The sequence below is a fragment of the Ictalurus furcatus genome, chromosome 13, assembly GCF_023375685.1.
Source record: "Ictalurus furcatus strain D&B chromosome 13, Billie_1.0, whole genome shotgun sequence".
NCBI classification, from domain to species: Eukaryota; Metazoa; Chordata; class Actinopteri; order Siluriformes; family Ictaluridae; genus Ictalurus; species Ictalurus furcatus.
In genome coordinates, this window is record NC_071267.1 from 12944378 (window position 1) to 12961226 (window position 16849).

The following is a 16849-nucleotide window of genomic DNA, read 5'->3' on the forward strand; positions in this document are numbered from 1 at the left end:
ATTTCTTTGGTCTTCTTTGGTCTCATATTGGGCAAAAGTGTGGAAAATGCAAAATAAATGTTGTATCAATAACAAAATAAAGAAGGGTCTTACAAAATACTGTTTTTGGAAAGATTTAAGGTGAACATTTCATATAAATGTGAATTTTGTGGATTGGAAAAATAAACAATAGTGCATTTGTTTTGTTATTTTATTCACTCAATATAATATTGGAAGGATTTAGAAACTTATATTAATAGAAGACTGGGATGTGTGATAGAAATTTGTGTATTTGATGTTCTTTTTTATTTTCAGAATTACATTTTGGAATGTAAACAACAATACATTGTGCAGTTATTTATTTTATCACGTAGGCTAAATGCCATATACACAAGAAGAAAATGGGTCTTTGTAAACCCCATTTTCTACATTTTATAAATGACTTTAAACATAAACCTTCTGGAACAAACAAAACAAAAAACAAAAATAAAAGCACTGAAAACATGTAGTGTTTTAAAAGAACTGAACTTTGTGTAAGAAATGTCTGGCAGCATTAATGTTGTAAATAATGTGACTATGTTCCTTACCTCTTGTTCTTGTGGCATTGAATAAATTAACGTAAGAAACCTTATTGTTTTAGCAATGTTGTACACTCACATAACGAAACAAATTAATACAATTTAGTTGCATGTTTGCACACAAAACCCGCAAATATAACAAAAGTAAAACCTGGTGATAACGTGTGAATATTCATTTCTACTTTCATACAAAGCAGACAGTCCAATGACACGATGAATGTTTATATGCTTATGTTATAAAGAATGTTTATAGGAACAGACAAAATATATATTCATAATAATATAATAATATATGTAGCAGCAGTGACTTTTGTGTTACACCATCTTCTCTTTCGTACCAATAGGCGGCAGTGCTGCTTTGCTATTAGTTATACACGGCTGTCCGTGAATCATAGAGGAAAAAAAATCGATTGAAGCACACAATGCAGTTTCACTGTAGCGTTATCCACCCAGGATTCACGTTATTACCAGCTTTTCAGCTACCATGAAAAAACATGTATATATTTATCTGATTTTGACGATCGGGATGTATTGCAGCGTTTTATGAATTCCTTTAAAGACCACACTCGAGAGATAATATTTATTTCAACTGCGCAAACAGGAAGATAATTGAACTTTCCCGGACTGAGTAGATTAGACAGTGGGCCGCGGAAGGAGGAGGCTGGCCTGCGTTACGGGCGCTGACGCTGAAGCTGCATGTCCGTGTAAATCGAGCCCGAGGCTTCGGGGCCTACACCACTGTCGTCTAATGGAGACCGGACCAACCGAGCAGAAGCTCGAAGAGAACGATCATTCGCATCGGCACCTTTTGAGTGGTGGGTGGTATTTGAATTGCATTATGTCACGCTAATAATAATGTAAGCAGAACGAGCGAGGTTTTGTTTACGTTTAATACACGCATACATGGTAAACAGTCACGAAAAGAGAAGCGATTTTCAACCAGTGGCTCAGACGAATTCACCTTTCTCTCTTGCTCGTCAAAGGAACGCTAGCGTAGTTAGCATAGCTAAGGTTAGTTTAGTATGGTTTGGATTTTTAACAAATCAGACAGCTTCACTGTGCTTCGATGTTGAGGATTTGGTTGAGTTAGTTGAATTATGTGCTGTTTTAGCTAACCTGGTCATCGTATGCCTGTCATCGATGCTTAGGCAAGTGTGTGGTGTAATTTTAGCTGATTAGCAAACAACTTAAGCTAGCGTAATGGGATAGCGTAGTTAGCAAATAGCTAAACTGTATTGACCTCCTATCCAGCTGTTTCAGTCATTTTGTCTGAAAGATGCACAACCGTTTAGACACTGTTGTGATTTTTGTTCAGATTGGACACAGCGTTGTAAAACGGTATTAGATTTTAAAGGCGATGTTTCCACAGGAAATTCTCAATAGGAAAATGTAGTAAGCTAGCAATATGTTAATTACCTTACCGTCATTTTTGTAGGTAGCAAGCTTGCTAGGCCATTTAACAGGCTAGCTAACTAACTAACTAGCTATCGTCACCGGTTGGATAGCTAGCGAGTTTATTAAGGGTGCTTGTTTATTCAGTCGTTGTTGTTCACTAACGCTTTTGTTCCGTTTTGATTTAAGAATTAACTTTCGTGTGCCCCTTTTCTGCTTGTGAAACCACAACTGCACTAAATGTGATGTTTGTCTCGTCTATCCTGAAGCTTAGCTGTCAATTTTAAGATAGCCAGCTAAATAACAAATATTTAATGATCTTGCTGATTTAATTATCTCGTACCATATTTCTCAAGACTTTGTAGCTACTGCCTAATACTGTTAGAAACCATGAATATTGAAATGCTTAGATATAGCCATATAAAAGTTCGTCTTTTGGCTTTGTTTATATAGCTGTTCATTTGTGTCTTGGCTATCGTTTTCTTTCTCCAAAAGCAGCCTGAATGTTTTCTAAAATGTAGTTTTCCATGTAGCCATATATTGTGTTATTGCTCTGTAAATGTGTGTGTAGGTTACTAATAAACTCTTGTATTTTCCTCTAGATGAAACTCACAATGTCTTGACACAAAGACAGTAATGTGGAAGGAAATAGCTTGAAGTATACAACAGCCTGTTTTTATGGAAAACACATTCTCAATCAGCCCTCATCAGACAGAGGTGTGCTGATGGCATGCATTCTTCAATGGCCACAAAGCTGTAAGCAGACATATTAACTCCACCTACGTTGGTCCAGGAGGTGTTGGTTTCCCTCAGTAAAAGTAAGGTCCCTCTGTGGACCAAGGTTTTAGTGCCTTTTGTACGGACTGTGTAGGGTTTGCTTTGACATGGACGGGCCGAGTCGAAGCGGAGGGTTGAGACAAAGCCGTCGCTCCCGTTCTCAGCGTGATAGAGAGCGACGCAGGAGGAGAGCGGACCTTGGGGCCTCGTCACCTTCCTCAGGCTCAGAGCAAGAACGTTGTAGAGACTCCCTCCTTGGTGCTAGTAACGGAGAATGTCGGCCTGTTTTTCCTGGTGCCAGACACCGGCCTCCACGTCGGAGGAAGCGGGAATCTGTGTCTTGTGAGGAAGACATCATCGATGGATTTGCCATAGCCAGCTTTATAAGTCTGGAGGCTTTGGAGGTATGTGTGATTATAGTCAGTTTCCAAATTGCAGTTATTTGGTACACATTGTAAGAAAGTGGGATGTAGTAATTTGATCCGTTTAGTCTGCTTATACTGTTTGTAAATCTTTGGGTGATTTATTTGCTTTTCTGTAAGCTGTGGTTTTTGGGCAATTTGCGCAACAGAGATTTTTGTAGTTAATTATTTTACATAATTCACGGGGTGGGGGGGGTAATTTTAGTAATGTTATATCTTGTTTATTTTCTGCATGTGCATTATAAAAGATGGATTGTTCTCTGAAGCCGCCAGAGCGAGCTGGTATGTTTATGGAGAGAGGGAGCAAAAGGAAGCGAGGCCTGGATGAGAACGGAGGGCCGCTCACAGAGCCAGAGGAAGGAGCTCCGGCTACTTACACCACCAGTAGCTGGGAGAAGCGTAAAAATGAGAAGAAAAAGAGAGAGGCCAAGGTGAGGGACAGAGTTTCGTCATAATAAACTGATATTATAACTAATTAGACTTGTCAGATATTAGTACTTCAGTTGATGTTCAGGTTCAGCATGTAAGTTGGTCTTGTTTATTGTTTGCTTTTCTCTTGGCCATCACTGCCAAACTATGATTAACTATGATTCATCAGATAATATATATTTTGTTTATGTGATGTTGAATACCAAAAAAAAATCTGACTCCTTGAATGCCAATGTTTTTTTTTTTAATTGCGTTTTGCTGCTGCTTCTTAAAAAAAAACATTTCATCTGCAACCAACATTTGTGAATTGTGTCATAGGTGTCAGGAAACCTCATGGAGACAGGATACATTGTAAGAATGTCTCTTTTTATAGGCTTTGTAAATATTTTTGTACTTTAAGAATACACATTGTGTGTGTATAGATATGTTTTACACATGATCATACTTAAACCGAGCATGCCATTATTGTCTTTGTCACTTTGTTCTCAGTGTGATGCAGAGAGCGAGTCGGGGGATAAGGTGAGTCATTTCTTTTGTACTGATAATTTGGGGGCATTAACTAAATTTGAATGAATATCACTTAACATTTGTTTTTTTTGTTTGTTGTTTTGCCTCAGGCTTCTGACAATGATATGGAGCCTACATTCACCGTTAGCACTAGAGAAGGTATATATCTTTATATCTTTCTATTTTGAACTCTAGTTCATTGTATTACATTAGATGCTAAAACCACTTGTATACTGTGTGAATTTATCATCAAAAATTGCATGTGAATGCCAGTCAACTTATGTCATTTCTAATGTATATACAAACAAATGCAAAATTGCATGACACTACATAAATAGTCTAGCCTTGGAAGTGGATGTGTTCCTCCAGCAAAAAAATAAATAAATCACCCTTTTAGTTTACCAGCAATCCATCTTTTTAGTTACATATCGCTTTCTGAAATCTTCCAGAAATCTAATGATTTTTAACCATTATAATTAGCAATCACTACAATAAACCTGGAATCCAGCACTTTTTAGGAAGGCCTGTGGTGTGTAATATTGTTTTTGTTATATAATAGCATTGCTGTGTGATCGTTTTGTTTACAAAACTGTTATTTTTGGACAATATAGGTGCCCTAACATGCATAGAAACTTTGTCTTCAAAATTTTATTACTGCCATGAGATTGTATCTATTTCTTGGTAGAGATGAGCTTATGATAAAACATTTTGTATCTTTCCTGCACTGTCCTCCAACCCAGTAACTATGGCCTCTACTGTGAGCAATGGCTGCGCTCTGTTGCCTTCAAACAGTGGGCCACCTCGTCTGTCAGTGACTCCCCGAGTCTCTGGCCTGGAGCGTAGTCAGGAGAGGAGTCTGGAGCTGCCATACCCTGAAGCCACCTCTACCTCATCCTCACTTCTGTTGCCCCGTTCTCCTGCCTCTGTCTCCACCTCACTGGCCGAGCAAAATGGAAATGCTGCACCACACCACCGCCATGATTGCAGCCCCTCACAACATAAATCTAAATCATTCTTCTCCTTCCCTGGCCGCTCACAAGGTGTCTATGGCATGGGTACCAACAACAGGTCAGTGAAGTTCAGTGCCAAGCTTCAATGTTTACTGTAACAAAAATAAAATGATTAAAACCAGGGACAGAATTAACTACTTGAGTAGTAAGACAAACTGTATTTGCCAGTGTGCTAGAGTATTTCCTTACAGAAGTACTTGAAATGTCACTGAATCAATCATTCTCCCCTAACTTTGGTATGCTGTGTATTTTATTTTATTTAAAAAAAAAAAAAAAAAAAAAAATTCAGGAACAGTACCTCAGTTAAGCCTCCATCTTCATCCACCTCTTCCTCATCAATTCGACCGCCCACTCCCTCTAGTGTGCCCACTAGTGTGTCTGCAGGCCGAGGCCCATCTGGGCCATCTGGTGTGCTGCGGCCTTCATCACGCCCAAGCCCTGGTGCTCTCTTCACCCCTCCGCCTGGTCTCCCTCCACCTCCTCCTCTTCTGCAAGTGTCCCCTCGCTCTTCAGCAGGTACATTTCACTCCACTTTTGTGCACACAACTACAAAGACTAAATCGTACAGTTACGAAGTTTTTTCTCTTGTGTAGATAATTAAATTGTTTGTTCTCTGATTCATATAGATCCGGAGCTGCTCCGGCAGGAGCTGAATTCGCACTTCTTGGCTTCTCAAGGCGCAGAGCGGGAAGGCAGAGCCTCTGGGAGCGGTGCTGGAGTGAGTGCTAGCTCAGCATCAGGCAGCGCCTCCGTTTCCTCCTCCAGCTCTGGGAGCTCCAGTAGGACAGGGCAGGCTCAGACCTCTATCCCACCAATGGCCTACCAATTCCATCAGCACAACCATCAGCACCAGCACACCCATACTCACCAACACTTTCTGCACCCACCTGCTACAGCTCCTCCAATGGTGAGGAGGCCACAAGTGCCAGTGACTCATTTCAGAATAGTTCTTGTTGATACTTTTTTTTTTTTGCACTCTTGTTGTGAGTAAGATTAATATATCATTAACAAAAGATTTTATTTCTTTTCTAGTTTGAGAAATTCACAGGCAAGATAGACAGTCTCTTTCGACACCCAGTAAGTTTTCTGCTTTTGGAGTGAACATGATACCATTATCAGTTAACAAAAGCTGCAACATATGATATCTGAATAGTTAACAAAGACGTTGTAGTGATGTGTCGTTCATGAAAGATTCGTTCATTTTGAACAAATCTTTAATATGACTCGGGAACAACGAGTTGTCTCAGAGTGTGATTCGTTCATTTTTGACCGTGCATGCACTGCGACATCCCCATAGGTTCTGTACAGGAAACAGAAATTAGTTCACGTCTTGAGTCGTTCATTCTTCCGGTGACCGGCCCATAATTAATGCAGCATGCAGTACCGGAAACGGGATGAACGAACGACTCGAACCCAAAGACTCGAGAGATTAACTAATCATTTCTGTTTCTTGGGAACAGACATGACAAAAGAAAGAACGACTCTGATTTGGAGGTGAGATGAACTAGCAGACTGCATAGCCTGAAGACCCAGCTAAGCTATTAATTAATAATTTCTGTTTCTCATAATTCGGCCTTGGTTGCATTAGCCTATAATTTTATAGTTTATTAAGTACTAGATGTGTTGGAGAATTTAACATGTAACGTTTTAATTATATTCTGATGAAATGAACGAAATGACCCGAAAAAAGGATTTGTTCATTTTGCTGAATGAGATTCAAAGATCCGAGTCAGTAAAATGATCCGAACTTCCCATCACTAAGACGGTGGACTCATATTTTCTCCTGTCTGAATATGGAGTGGCATTTCTCTGAAATTGTATTATTTTGCTACAAGTATTTTCCTCAGTACCCACCACCTGTGCCTGGAATCCAGCCTGTACTTCCCCCCACTGGACCATTTAGTTCCTTGCAAGGAGCCTTTCAACCCAAGGTAAGGAATTGACCACTGCCTTATTTTAACAATAGCTTTAATTAGCTTTAAATAAGCTTAATTTATTTATTTATCTTTTAAATATCACAGTCAACCAAAAAAAATTTATGTAAACTTAATTATATTGATGTACTATGGTTTAAAATGAATTTTACACAATAACCTGATTAAAAAACTATATTCTTCTATTATATGTAGTTTATGAAACATTAAAGTTAATGCATGCAGTTAGAAGTATTGGTACTTGTAACGGTTTACAACGGTGTCTTGTGATAGCTTGTTGCCCTCCAGGGAACTGCTCCAGATATGCCTGCTCGCTTGGGAGTTGTGCCTCCCCACCTCCAACCTAAAGACCCTAGGGTATTGTATTTCTAATGTGTTACCATGCTGTCTGTCTGTCTGTCTGTCTGATTTGTAGTAAATTGACACATTTAATATCGGATGAGATAATTCTCATTTTATTTCCACAGATAACGGACCCGTTTGCACCATCATTGAAAGTCAGTAATGTAAGTATGACTTCTCTGTCCATCAAACTGTCGTTTAAAAAAAATAAAAATAAATAAATTATGTAGTTTATTTTTGATAAATAGCATTCATACTTTCTTACAACACTGCAGAAGCCTGGAAAATGGTGTGCTATGCATGTGCGTGTGGCCTGGATGATTTTGAGGCATCAGGAGAAAGTTAAGGTTTGTTCATTTATTTTGCCCGTTCTCTTTGTTTGTCTCCTTAGTAGAATATGTCTCAAAAGCATATTGGTATTCTGATATTACTGTTCTGAATTGTTGCTAGCCAGTTACTTTATATTGATGCCTCATGCTTTGAACTCTTCCAGTTGATGCATGCAGATCCTCAAAAGCTGGAATTACGTAATGATTCGCTACCCCGTCTCCCTGGCCCTGGCGGTATTGGAGGAATAGGCAGTCTTGGAGCACTTGGAGGTCCTCTACCTCCAACCCATGATCTCACTAGACCTGGCAGTCTCTTTGCAGCTGCTAGTATGTGTATTTCTTTTGAACACCTCTGTTTCCCAACAGAGACTCCTTATCCACACTCACACAAGAGGATATATCCTATTCTTCATTTGAGGCTATTATTACAACTTGTAATAACTAAGATACAGACAGTTGACTTGGCTTTACACAATACATAAAACTATGCTGTCTCACATACACATGCAACTTAGTTGCTGTTTTATCAGATGGCTTGGAGAGGATCTAACATCAGAGTATTAAACATTGAATGAAATAAACACTCAGTGGTATTCCATTAAAGGGTGTTAAATAAATATTTTTATTTGAGTTGACCCCTGTGCCTTCTCAGGTGGAGTCAATCCTTCCTCCACTTCCTTCATCCCTCCATCAACGCCCCACTCCTCTTTCCTCACCCCAGCAACACATCTGGGTAAGAGATTGGATGAGTGAGCTGACTTTGAGCTTAACTGTACCCTAGCCTAGTTTTCTAAAATATTATAATACAGGAAAGGTAATCAAGCTCTTCAAGTTGTCGAGTGGCAGCAAACATAAAACTGGGCATAAAATAAATGTACTCTCCAAAGCAAGCAGCTAAATTTGGCCATTTTTGTGTAGTTCTCTGTTAGCAATAAGTACGTGACTGAGACCGGCATAATCAATCCTGATGTGGGCTGTTGTGCATTACAGATCCATATGGCCGATCACCCCCCTTTCCACCGTTGGGAGCACTGGGTGCTGGTGCCTTTGGGGGACTGGGTAGCCCTTCACTAGGTAGGTCAAAATATTGACATGCTTAAGGAAACATATCTTGTTTCAACATGTTTCCATGTATTCCCATTTTCTGTGTGTTCTTTTCGGTTTAGGTGCTAGTTCAGTTTTTGGCCATAAGGCAGAATCCTCTGCAAGTGCAGTAGGAGGATTGGGGAACCCACACGATCCATGGAATCGCCTACATGTTGCCCCTCCTTTCTCCTCAGGGCCTGCTTGGGCCAAAGGACTAGAAAAAAGGGATGACAGAGACAGAGGGAAAGACATGGGAGGAAGAGAATTGACTCAAATAAAAGATGAAAAAGATAGGTATGCCAGACCTCCCTATATTCATAAATACCTTTTGTCTATGAGACTAAGTAACTATACCAATTTAATCTTAGACAGATTTATGTATATAATTGTTTAAATGCTTACTGTGTTTCATATCACCTCTTAGGGACAGTCTACTTTATGGTCGTCAACCTGTGCGAATGTCCCCTGGTGCACTCAAGCACCGCAGCAGCACTCCCAGCTCTCACATGAATGGGTTGGGGCCCCTAAGCATAGTTGCTGCTCAATCTGATGGACAAAACAGAGAGCGGGAAAGGGAACGAGATCGAGAGTCAGACAAAAGACAGCATTCATCCTCCAGGGTACCAGCATCAACCTCCTCAGCACCAGACAGACCTCGTTCATCCACGTCTTCTGTTCTTGCAACCCCTCCTCCAAATGCCCCACCTGCTTCCTCTCCTCTGGAAATATTTGGTAGACAGGCACATGGTCTCAGCTCAGAAACCTCCCATCCATCCCAAAGAGAGAGCAGTGGTCCAGCCTCTTCCTCCTCCTCAGTCAGTTCACTTCCAGTCAAGAAGCCTGACCGGACGACGACTCCAGTTTCTAAGCCTCCTACTAATCTCCCTCCTGGGCTGCTTCATCCCCCGGTGAAAGTCAAGGAGGAGAGAAAGGAGGAGCCTGAGCCAGTGCCCATCTCGGTGCCGCATCCAGCCGTACCCCCTCATAGCTTTGAGCGGCCTAACAGTCGCCACACACACCATCCTTCAACTCCTTCTTCAACCCTTTCGTTGACTCACACATCTGGAGTGCCTCTTCCTCCTCCTACCCACCATCATCTTCCACTTCTGGATCGTTCCCGGTTAGCGATTGAGGCTTATCTTGGTGGAGCTGGTGGATCAGCTGGACTAGTTGTAGGAGCTCCAGCAGATCGATTTGCAGCACATCCACATACACCACCTCAAGGCCACTCACAGGCTCCTCACAGCTTCCCCTGGGATCCCTGGAGGGAAATTGCTGCTCAGCAGCAGCAACAGCAACGTAGAGAGATCTTAGCCCAACGACCAGATCCCCATCTTGCACTGCGCACTGATCCGCACTTGTCCCGTTTATTTCAGCAGCATCAGCAAGCCCGATACTTTGAGGCAGAGAGAGCAGCTGCTGTAGTGGCAGCAGTGGCAGTGGGCCCCCATCATCCACCTACCTCCACTTCAGCTTCGTCCTCTGCGACCCGACCAGAGTTTGGGTTGATGTCTCATCCTTTTGATCGCCCTCATCAGGTTGGTGGCCATGGAGGTGGGTTGCTGGATGAGGAACAGCGCGCACAGATACTGCGTGAGGACTTTGAAAGGGTGCGTTATTTTGGGTTGCATCCACACCTTTCTACACCACACCTGCCCAGCCCATCTCATGCAGTCCACCTAGAGCAGCTGCATGCAGGCTTGTTGTCTCACACTCAGCTCCATCCTCCAGGAGCCTCCACACCTTCACATCACCCAAGCCTCTATTCCCGCTTGGGCCCAATGCATGCACATTCTCATGTCCCTAATGGAATTCTCACCAAGGCACCCAGTCTAGTTGCGCCCATGTCAGTTGGGGCACCCCCTCCACTTATTCCATCTGCGACGAGGACCTCCACTCCACCTCGCAGCTCCAGACTTGGTGGGGCTGGAGATTTGGCCCTGTTCAGCTCACATAAGGATGGAGAGTCCAGATAGTACTAGGCAAGGCTGAAGCTAGGGATTTACTGGTCTTGAACTGCAAACCTAGAAGTAGAGGTTTAAGCAGGACACCCCAAGCCTGCTAAAGCTACAGTGATCATACGAGTGTTCAAATTACCTGAGTGGAGGGCAGAGACACTTCAGAGGGCTGCTCAGTATATTTATCCACTGTGGTTATATTGGTGCAATTTAAGGTACTCTTTCCCCCTCCCCTCTTTCCAGTGCTTTTCATTTATATTTAGGATTTTCTTAAAGAGGCCTGTGGATGTTCAGAGACTGAAGGCTATGTTCTTTAATATGAAATATATACATACAAACCCTGCAGGGTTGTCTCCAGGCTGATGGCACCAGAGGTGTATTCAGAGATAAAGTTTGCATTGTACTGCATTGCGTGACATGTATTTCCCATTTATGAACTCATGGCTGTGTTAAAAGAAGAAGAAAAAAAAGCCAGCTATAGAGATTGAGATCTGCATATGAAGAAGTGGGAAATGGCATCCAAGACCGCTTAATTAGTGCTTTTCTGTTTGTCTAGTGTGTGCTCTGTCTATAACTAGATTGAAGAATCCGCACTGTTGGAAAATGAACTTTAAAGAAACACGTTGTCCGCTTTCTGCTCTCAATGCATCTACAGCAAGACCGTGATCAGAGGCACAACTTCTATGAACGTTACAATGAACGTCTGCAGAATTATTTTATTTTAATCTTTAAAAAAAAATATTATTAACTGTACATCTTGTTTGATATTTTAAAATTTAAATGGAAAACATACTTTCCCATTTTCCTACACTCTGACTCTATCGAGCTGGAACAGAATACAGTAGAATAGTGATATTCCTTTTGTAATTATTATTATTGTTAACATTAATTACCTTATATAATAAACATATTCACTGTTTGTTATAATGTCATTGTTTCAGGTCTCAGCAGTGGCACTCCCTTGTTAAAGCAAGACAGTTAAAAAAAAAAAATGGCATAGTAAAACTGCTTCAAGAAATTAGGTGATAGCAAATGCCTGTGAACTGGGTTTGTACTTCTGACAAAACCTGTCCTCTTAGCTGTTGATTGATGAATATATTTGAGTGGAAAGATGATTGTGATGAGGTCTAAACATCCCTATGTGGGCAAACGTTTTCCGTAAAAGATGCATTTCATACAAGTATGGACCATCAACTCAGTAAAAGGATGCTGGTTTTGTATGTGCAAACCAACAGCAGGATTGAAGGGAATGGAGAACAAGACATTACTGGTTAATTATTTAAGCTAAACAGTTTTATACCTTTAAATATGTTCCCCTCAAAAAGAAAGCAAGTAAGAATAATTATTAAACAAAATTGTTGTTTATTTACATGTGTGTTATGTATTGCTTCATTGTATGTAGTGCCCTATGTGAGATTACAAATCATACTGATTTCCAATTTAATCTAAATATAGAAATTGTTGCTACTTCCTGCAACTCTTTTGACTCAGTTGTCCACCAGGATTTCCTCCAAATCCCTTGTTTGAATTATTATTATTATTGTTTAGCATGGGATTAATACCCTTTGAAGTGTTTGTTTTTTTTAAAAAAAACTATGATTCTTGGACAGGGGCAGTCCTGTGGACCTCTGCTTGATCTAGTTTGATTTCCTCCCTACCCTCCTGAGCCCATCCATGGAGGCATTGGCAGTTGGCTGAGCAGTGTGTCAGCGGTAAGGAAAGCTAAACTGTGTAAGGCTGGTGCGCTCAAGAGTGGTGTAAAAAAAATCATTTGCTCCGGGGTACTGGTCATCAGTCGTGCTCCTGAGGCCCTTAACACCACAACCTGAACCTGAAACGGTTAATAATTCCCCGAAGACTTGGTTGGTTGGGCTCGGGGGGTTTTGTTGAGACAAAGTCCGGAAGGGTTTGTGACCACTAGTCTAGGATTAAACTAGTGAGCGATAGTGCATATGATCTTCAAATTAGTCCGAGATTAAATTCGAAATATTGTCACTATTTTTGATAATTCAGTGAGTTACTACTTCAGGTACATAGTCCCTCTCTGTATTAATGCTATGTACGTTTCCTTACAGTTGTCGTTCACAGGCAAGTAGTAACGACGAAATGGAACGTAGTTACCTTACTACCGCATTTAGTATTATAACTAGCCAACGCTAACATCTCACGCAGCAAGTCTCGGCAGTTTATAGAACTACGTGAAGCTTGGGCATGTAGCAACAGGTTTGAAAATGTCTGATAATGTTACAACTAAATGAAGCAACACCTTACCGAAAACTGTAGCTAGTTAGCGGTCAGAAACGCGAGGCGGAAGTAGCGCGGTAACACAAATCTCGCGAGATGTTGATCCGGTCCGCACTTTGTCAGCAGTCGCTCGTTCCTCCATTTCGCTGCGTCGAAAGTCTCCTCCCCGCAACCGCTAGATTCAGCGATCCAAACCCAGTCTCTCTCGGACCGGTCTTTAACTTGCTCAAACGAACCTGCCAGTACCTCGTTGGGTACCGAGAGGTAGTTTGGAAAACTCCAATCACGGATTGAGTGCGATTTGACGCGGATGGCGACTCCTTCAACGAGAATTTAGTAAAAGAAAAGTGCTCGGAAATTTCAGGTAGGTGGGAACTTAAGATGGCGGCGACGGTGGAAGGAGGGGGGAAATGTAAGCGGCGGCGGGTGGGAGGGAGGGAGGGGGGTATTTGGAGGCAGTAGGGGACTTTGATAACGCGGGTTAAGTTCACTTTTGTGCATTCATTTGACGAACACAACCTTGAAAAATACACTTAATTCAAATGGCTGCGTGTCAGGTTGGCTTTTGTGGCCGGACAGCAAGCACTTTAAGCGTGTTTTATAACCTAAAGGTAATACCATCAAACTTTTGCCTAAAACCTTTTTGTCAGTCACATTGGTCAGCTTGCAGTTTGAGTTCAGTTAAACTGAAAAACATTTATATAGCTACATGAACGTTCCCTGGCTACACATGATGCTGTGTGTAACATAGTTCAAAACAAATGGGATCCGAAATACAGTCTGTTTGAACAGTTTCTTATTTGTTAGATTATTATTTCCATTTTAACTTGCAGCCCTTTTATATTAAACCCTCAAAGTATGTTTGTCACAATGCTCATAAACCCTTTGTCTTTAAGTTATTTGAAGATAATCATAGGGACGAGGAATTTAATTTGTAGCATATTGCAGGATTATAAATGTTGACAGTCATCTTTTGATCAACACGCATGACCCCGCGTAGTGACGTCATCGAGTTGTCCATTGGCTAACGCTAGCTAGCTAAGCAGGCAGCTTACGGTATATGAAAGAACGCGGACGTTACCTTTACGGTGTGTTAGCTAGCAGGGCTGAAACTATTTCGTTTAACCCAGAAATACAGCCATGTCCAGGTGTTTTCCCAATACCAGTCCCAGCAGTTCACGCCGATTAAGCTTGAAATGGCGCGTGAGCTAGCTAGCCACCGTGTTAGCTACGCTTTCTTTAAGTTTCTTTCGCAATGGCTTGCAAAGCACGAACATGTACATTTCTTTCCCCACACTTATATTTGTTGTATTTGCCATTACATTAAGCCCAAGCACCGCTAGCTGTGGTTCTTGGTGATTATACTGAGGCCCTTGTGTAGTGGCGCCACACCGCCGCAGAGATTTGCCGCCGCTCACTAAACTTACTATCGAATACTGAGAAAAGAAATCTGTGGTGCATTTGCCTTGCGTTTTAAAACAAGCTGAGATTTGTCTTGCTGAAGAACCTATTTCAAATATTAGCCAAATTGCTAATTAACCTCCACAACATTGTTAAGCTAGAGTGGGCGCAGATGCAGTCCTGCTTGTTGGCTACATAATGAGAGAGCCCATTCACCTGATCTGTTCCCATTAGTGAGCGCGCTAATTTACTCAAATCAAGACTATACAAACCAACTATATTTTGCACTTTTTTTGGTAATATACTAAATCACATTGGGGATAAAATGTTTAACATCCTACCCTGTTGGGTAACATTACTATAGTCATGCTGTTTAGTTCCTGGCTCACCATCATTGAAAGCACATGTAAGAAAGTTTGAGGAAGTTGTAGGTAGATGTAGGAAGTTGATGACACTTACCACACGAACAAAACAGGCCTGGGAGATTGATTTGTTTGATTTATCATTAACCATTTTTTTTCACAAACAATGTATCAAGTCCACCATAGTATCTTTTTACCCCACCCCAGATGCAGTGGTGTCTTTGATCTCAGCATCCTGGAAGTGGAAAGCACAGAAGAGACTGGGCCTACACCACATACAGGTGATGCCTTGCTTCCTGCTCCTTTGTTAATTGTGTGTACATCTTTAGTGTAACCATTTGAAGTTATTTGTTTTTTTTTCTTTCAGGTGCAGTGTGTAGAAGAAGCAGTCCAGAAGGAGGAAGACTTGGGGAGGAGGTGGTGCAGCAGCGCACCCCTCCGGCTGTGCTGGGTGGCATCCCTTCGGCTACACAGAATGTGGCCGGGCCACCCCAGCATGTCCTGCAGCCGGTACCAGCTGCCTCACTACCACCACCACTGCTTGGTCCTGCCACTGAGATGGAGCAGCAGAAAGCAAACATGCAGGCTGCAAATCAAGAACAGACCACCACAATGGCTTGGCAAAAGTGCAACACCAAGGAGCCTGAGGAGATGTCAACCTTGGACTGCAGCACTGAAGCTGTCCAAAGACAACCAGTGCCCATGGATGCAGGACACTCACAGATTCTCTCAGACAGACTTTCAGCTTGTGACAGAGGCAATGTTAGAAAAGGGCAGGATTTGCATCATGGGTATAACACTGAGAAATCTAGTCTTGAGCACAGGGATACAGAAATGTCAGAGGAAACTGGCCATTGCCAGGATTGGACCCCTAACCCAGGAGTTGCAGTTAAGATGGAAAAGGGACCCCTGGCTCCAGAAAAACCATATCTGGAAAGCAAATCAAAGACTGGTAAAGAGGAAGTACATGGAACAAAGCACACGGCCAGACAGAGCACCTATATTCCCACAACTCTGTCGAGCTCTGCAGTCTCCACTACGCATAAAACAACAGACAGAGACCATAAGCAACCTGGAGACAGTACGTTCCAAACTGTACCATCTCTGCACTCACCTCAGGGCAGTTTACTGCTCGTGTCTGATGTCCATAAAATTGTGCAACAGCCTCTTACAGCAGCAGTCATCACAGCCAACGCAGAAATACTTAATGAGTCTAGTAATTCCGTGGATGAAGTTACAAAAGAGACACTTGCATCAAATGAAGAAGGGAGTGTTGATTCAAGTTCAACGGCATCTGAAAAAGAGTGGCATTACTCAGACACAGGGGGGATCTCTGCAAAGCAAGGAGAATCTGTGTCTAGACTACCTGTTTCCCCAGGAAATGGAAATGGCACTCCAAATAACACAGATGAGGTTAATGGATGCTTCTCTAAAAGTCACCAACAACCTTCTGTTGTTGCAGTTTCCACCCCTTATGCTGCCTTCCCTCCGAAAACACCCAATCCCTCTAACCATCCTCAGAACACACATGTTACACAAGCAAATCAGCTGAGCCCTGACTGTATGAACTGCAGTGGAACCCCTAAGTCTGTTTTAACAGGGAACAAGACTAGTGCAAGTGTTGGGCAGGAGCTTAAGACTCTTTCTTTAGATGGAACAGGAGTATGTTCTGATATTTCTGTTATAGAACCAAAGGTGTTGGGGGACGAGACATGCACTCACAATATACAGGCCCCCAAAGTGACTGAAGGGTCCCATGTGGTTGCTTGCAGCGCATCACATGGTATTGCTAAACAGAATGACTGTGCCAAAAGTATGCAAATGAGTCCATATCAAGATCACCAGCCAGATGGGAGCTATATACTCTTACACAGAAATAAATGTACAAATTCAGAGGGATTAGACTCAAATGAGCCATGTCTCTCACAGGTTAAAAATGACTATTTGATCCAACAAGGGAAAGAATCCATTCTAGTAGATCATAAGCTCCCACAGATGGAATGCCTAAATGATGGTATCCCAACATCTGGTAATATGAATATGGATGAAAAGCATGATGAGGGTTCAGAGGCTTTCTCTGGACTAAATGCTGTTGATGT

The 16849-nt window shown here is 41.9% G+C and overlaps 1 protein-coding gene across 5 annotated transcripts; it reads left to right on the forward strand.

The window, feature by feature from the left end:
• Window positions 1-1032: 1032 nt before the first annotated feature.
• Window positions 1033-12201, forward strand: fbrs (fibrosin). 5 transcript variants are annotated; one of them, XM_053640709.1, is made up of 19 exons: window positions 1033-1372; window positions 2552-3130; window positions 3397-3579; window positions 3896-3928; window positions 4067-4096; window positions 4195-4243; window positions 4825-5152; window positions 5384-5610; window positions 5721-6001; window positions 6127-6171; window positions 6930-7025; window positions 7302-7385; window positions 7496-7534; window positions 7646-7717; window positions 7864-8026; window positions 8352-8432; window positions 8690-8773; window positions 8866-9079; window positions 9210-12201. In XM_053640709.1, exons 2-19 carry the CDS (start codon window positions 2834-2836, stop codon window positions 10759-10761), a joined length of 3858 nt encoding a protein of 1285 aa, XP_053496684.1. In that variant the 5' UTR covers window positions 1033-1372; window positions 2552-2833; the 3' UTR covers window positions 10762-12201. The 5 variants fall into 5 exon arrangements, with proteins under 5 accessions (XP_053496684.1, XP_053496685.1, XP_053496686.1 ...); XM_053640710.1 differs by having other exon boundaries at window positions 7317-7385; XM_053640711.1 differs by having other exon boundaries at window positions 3415-3579; window positions 9210-12200.
• The last annotated feature ends 4648 nt before the right edge of the window (window positions 12202-16849 follow it).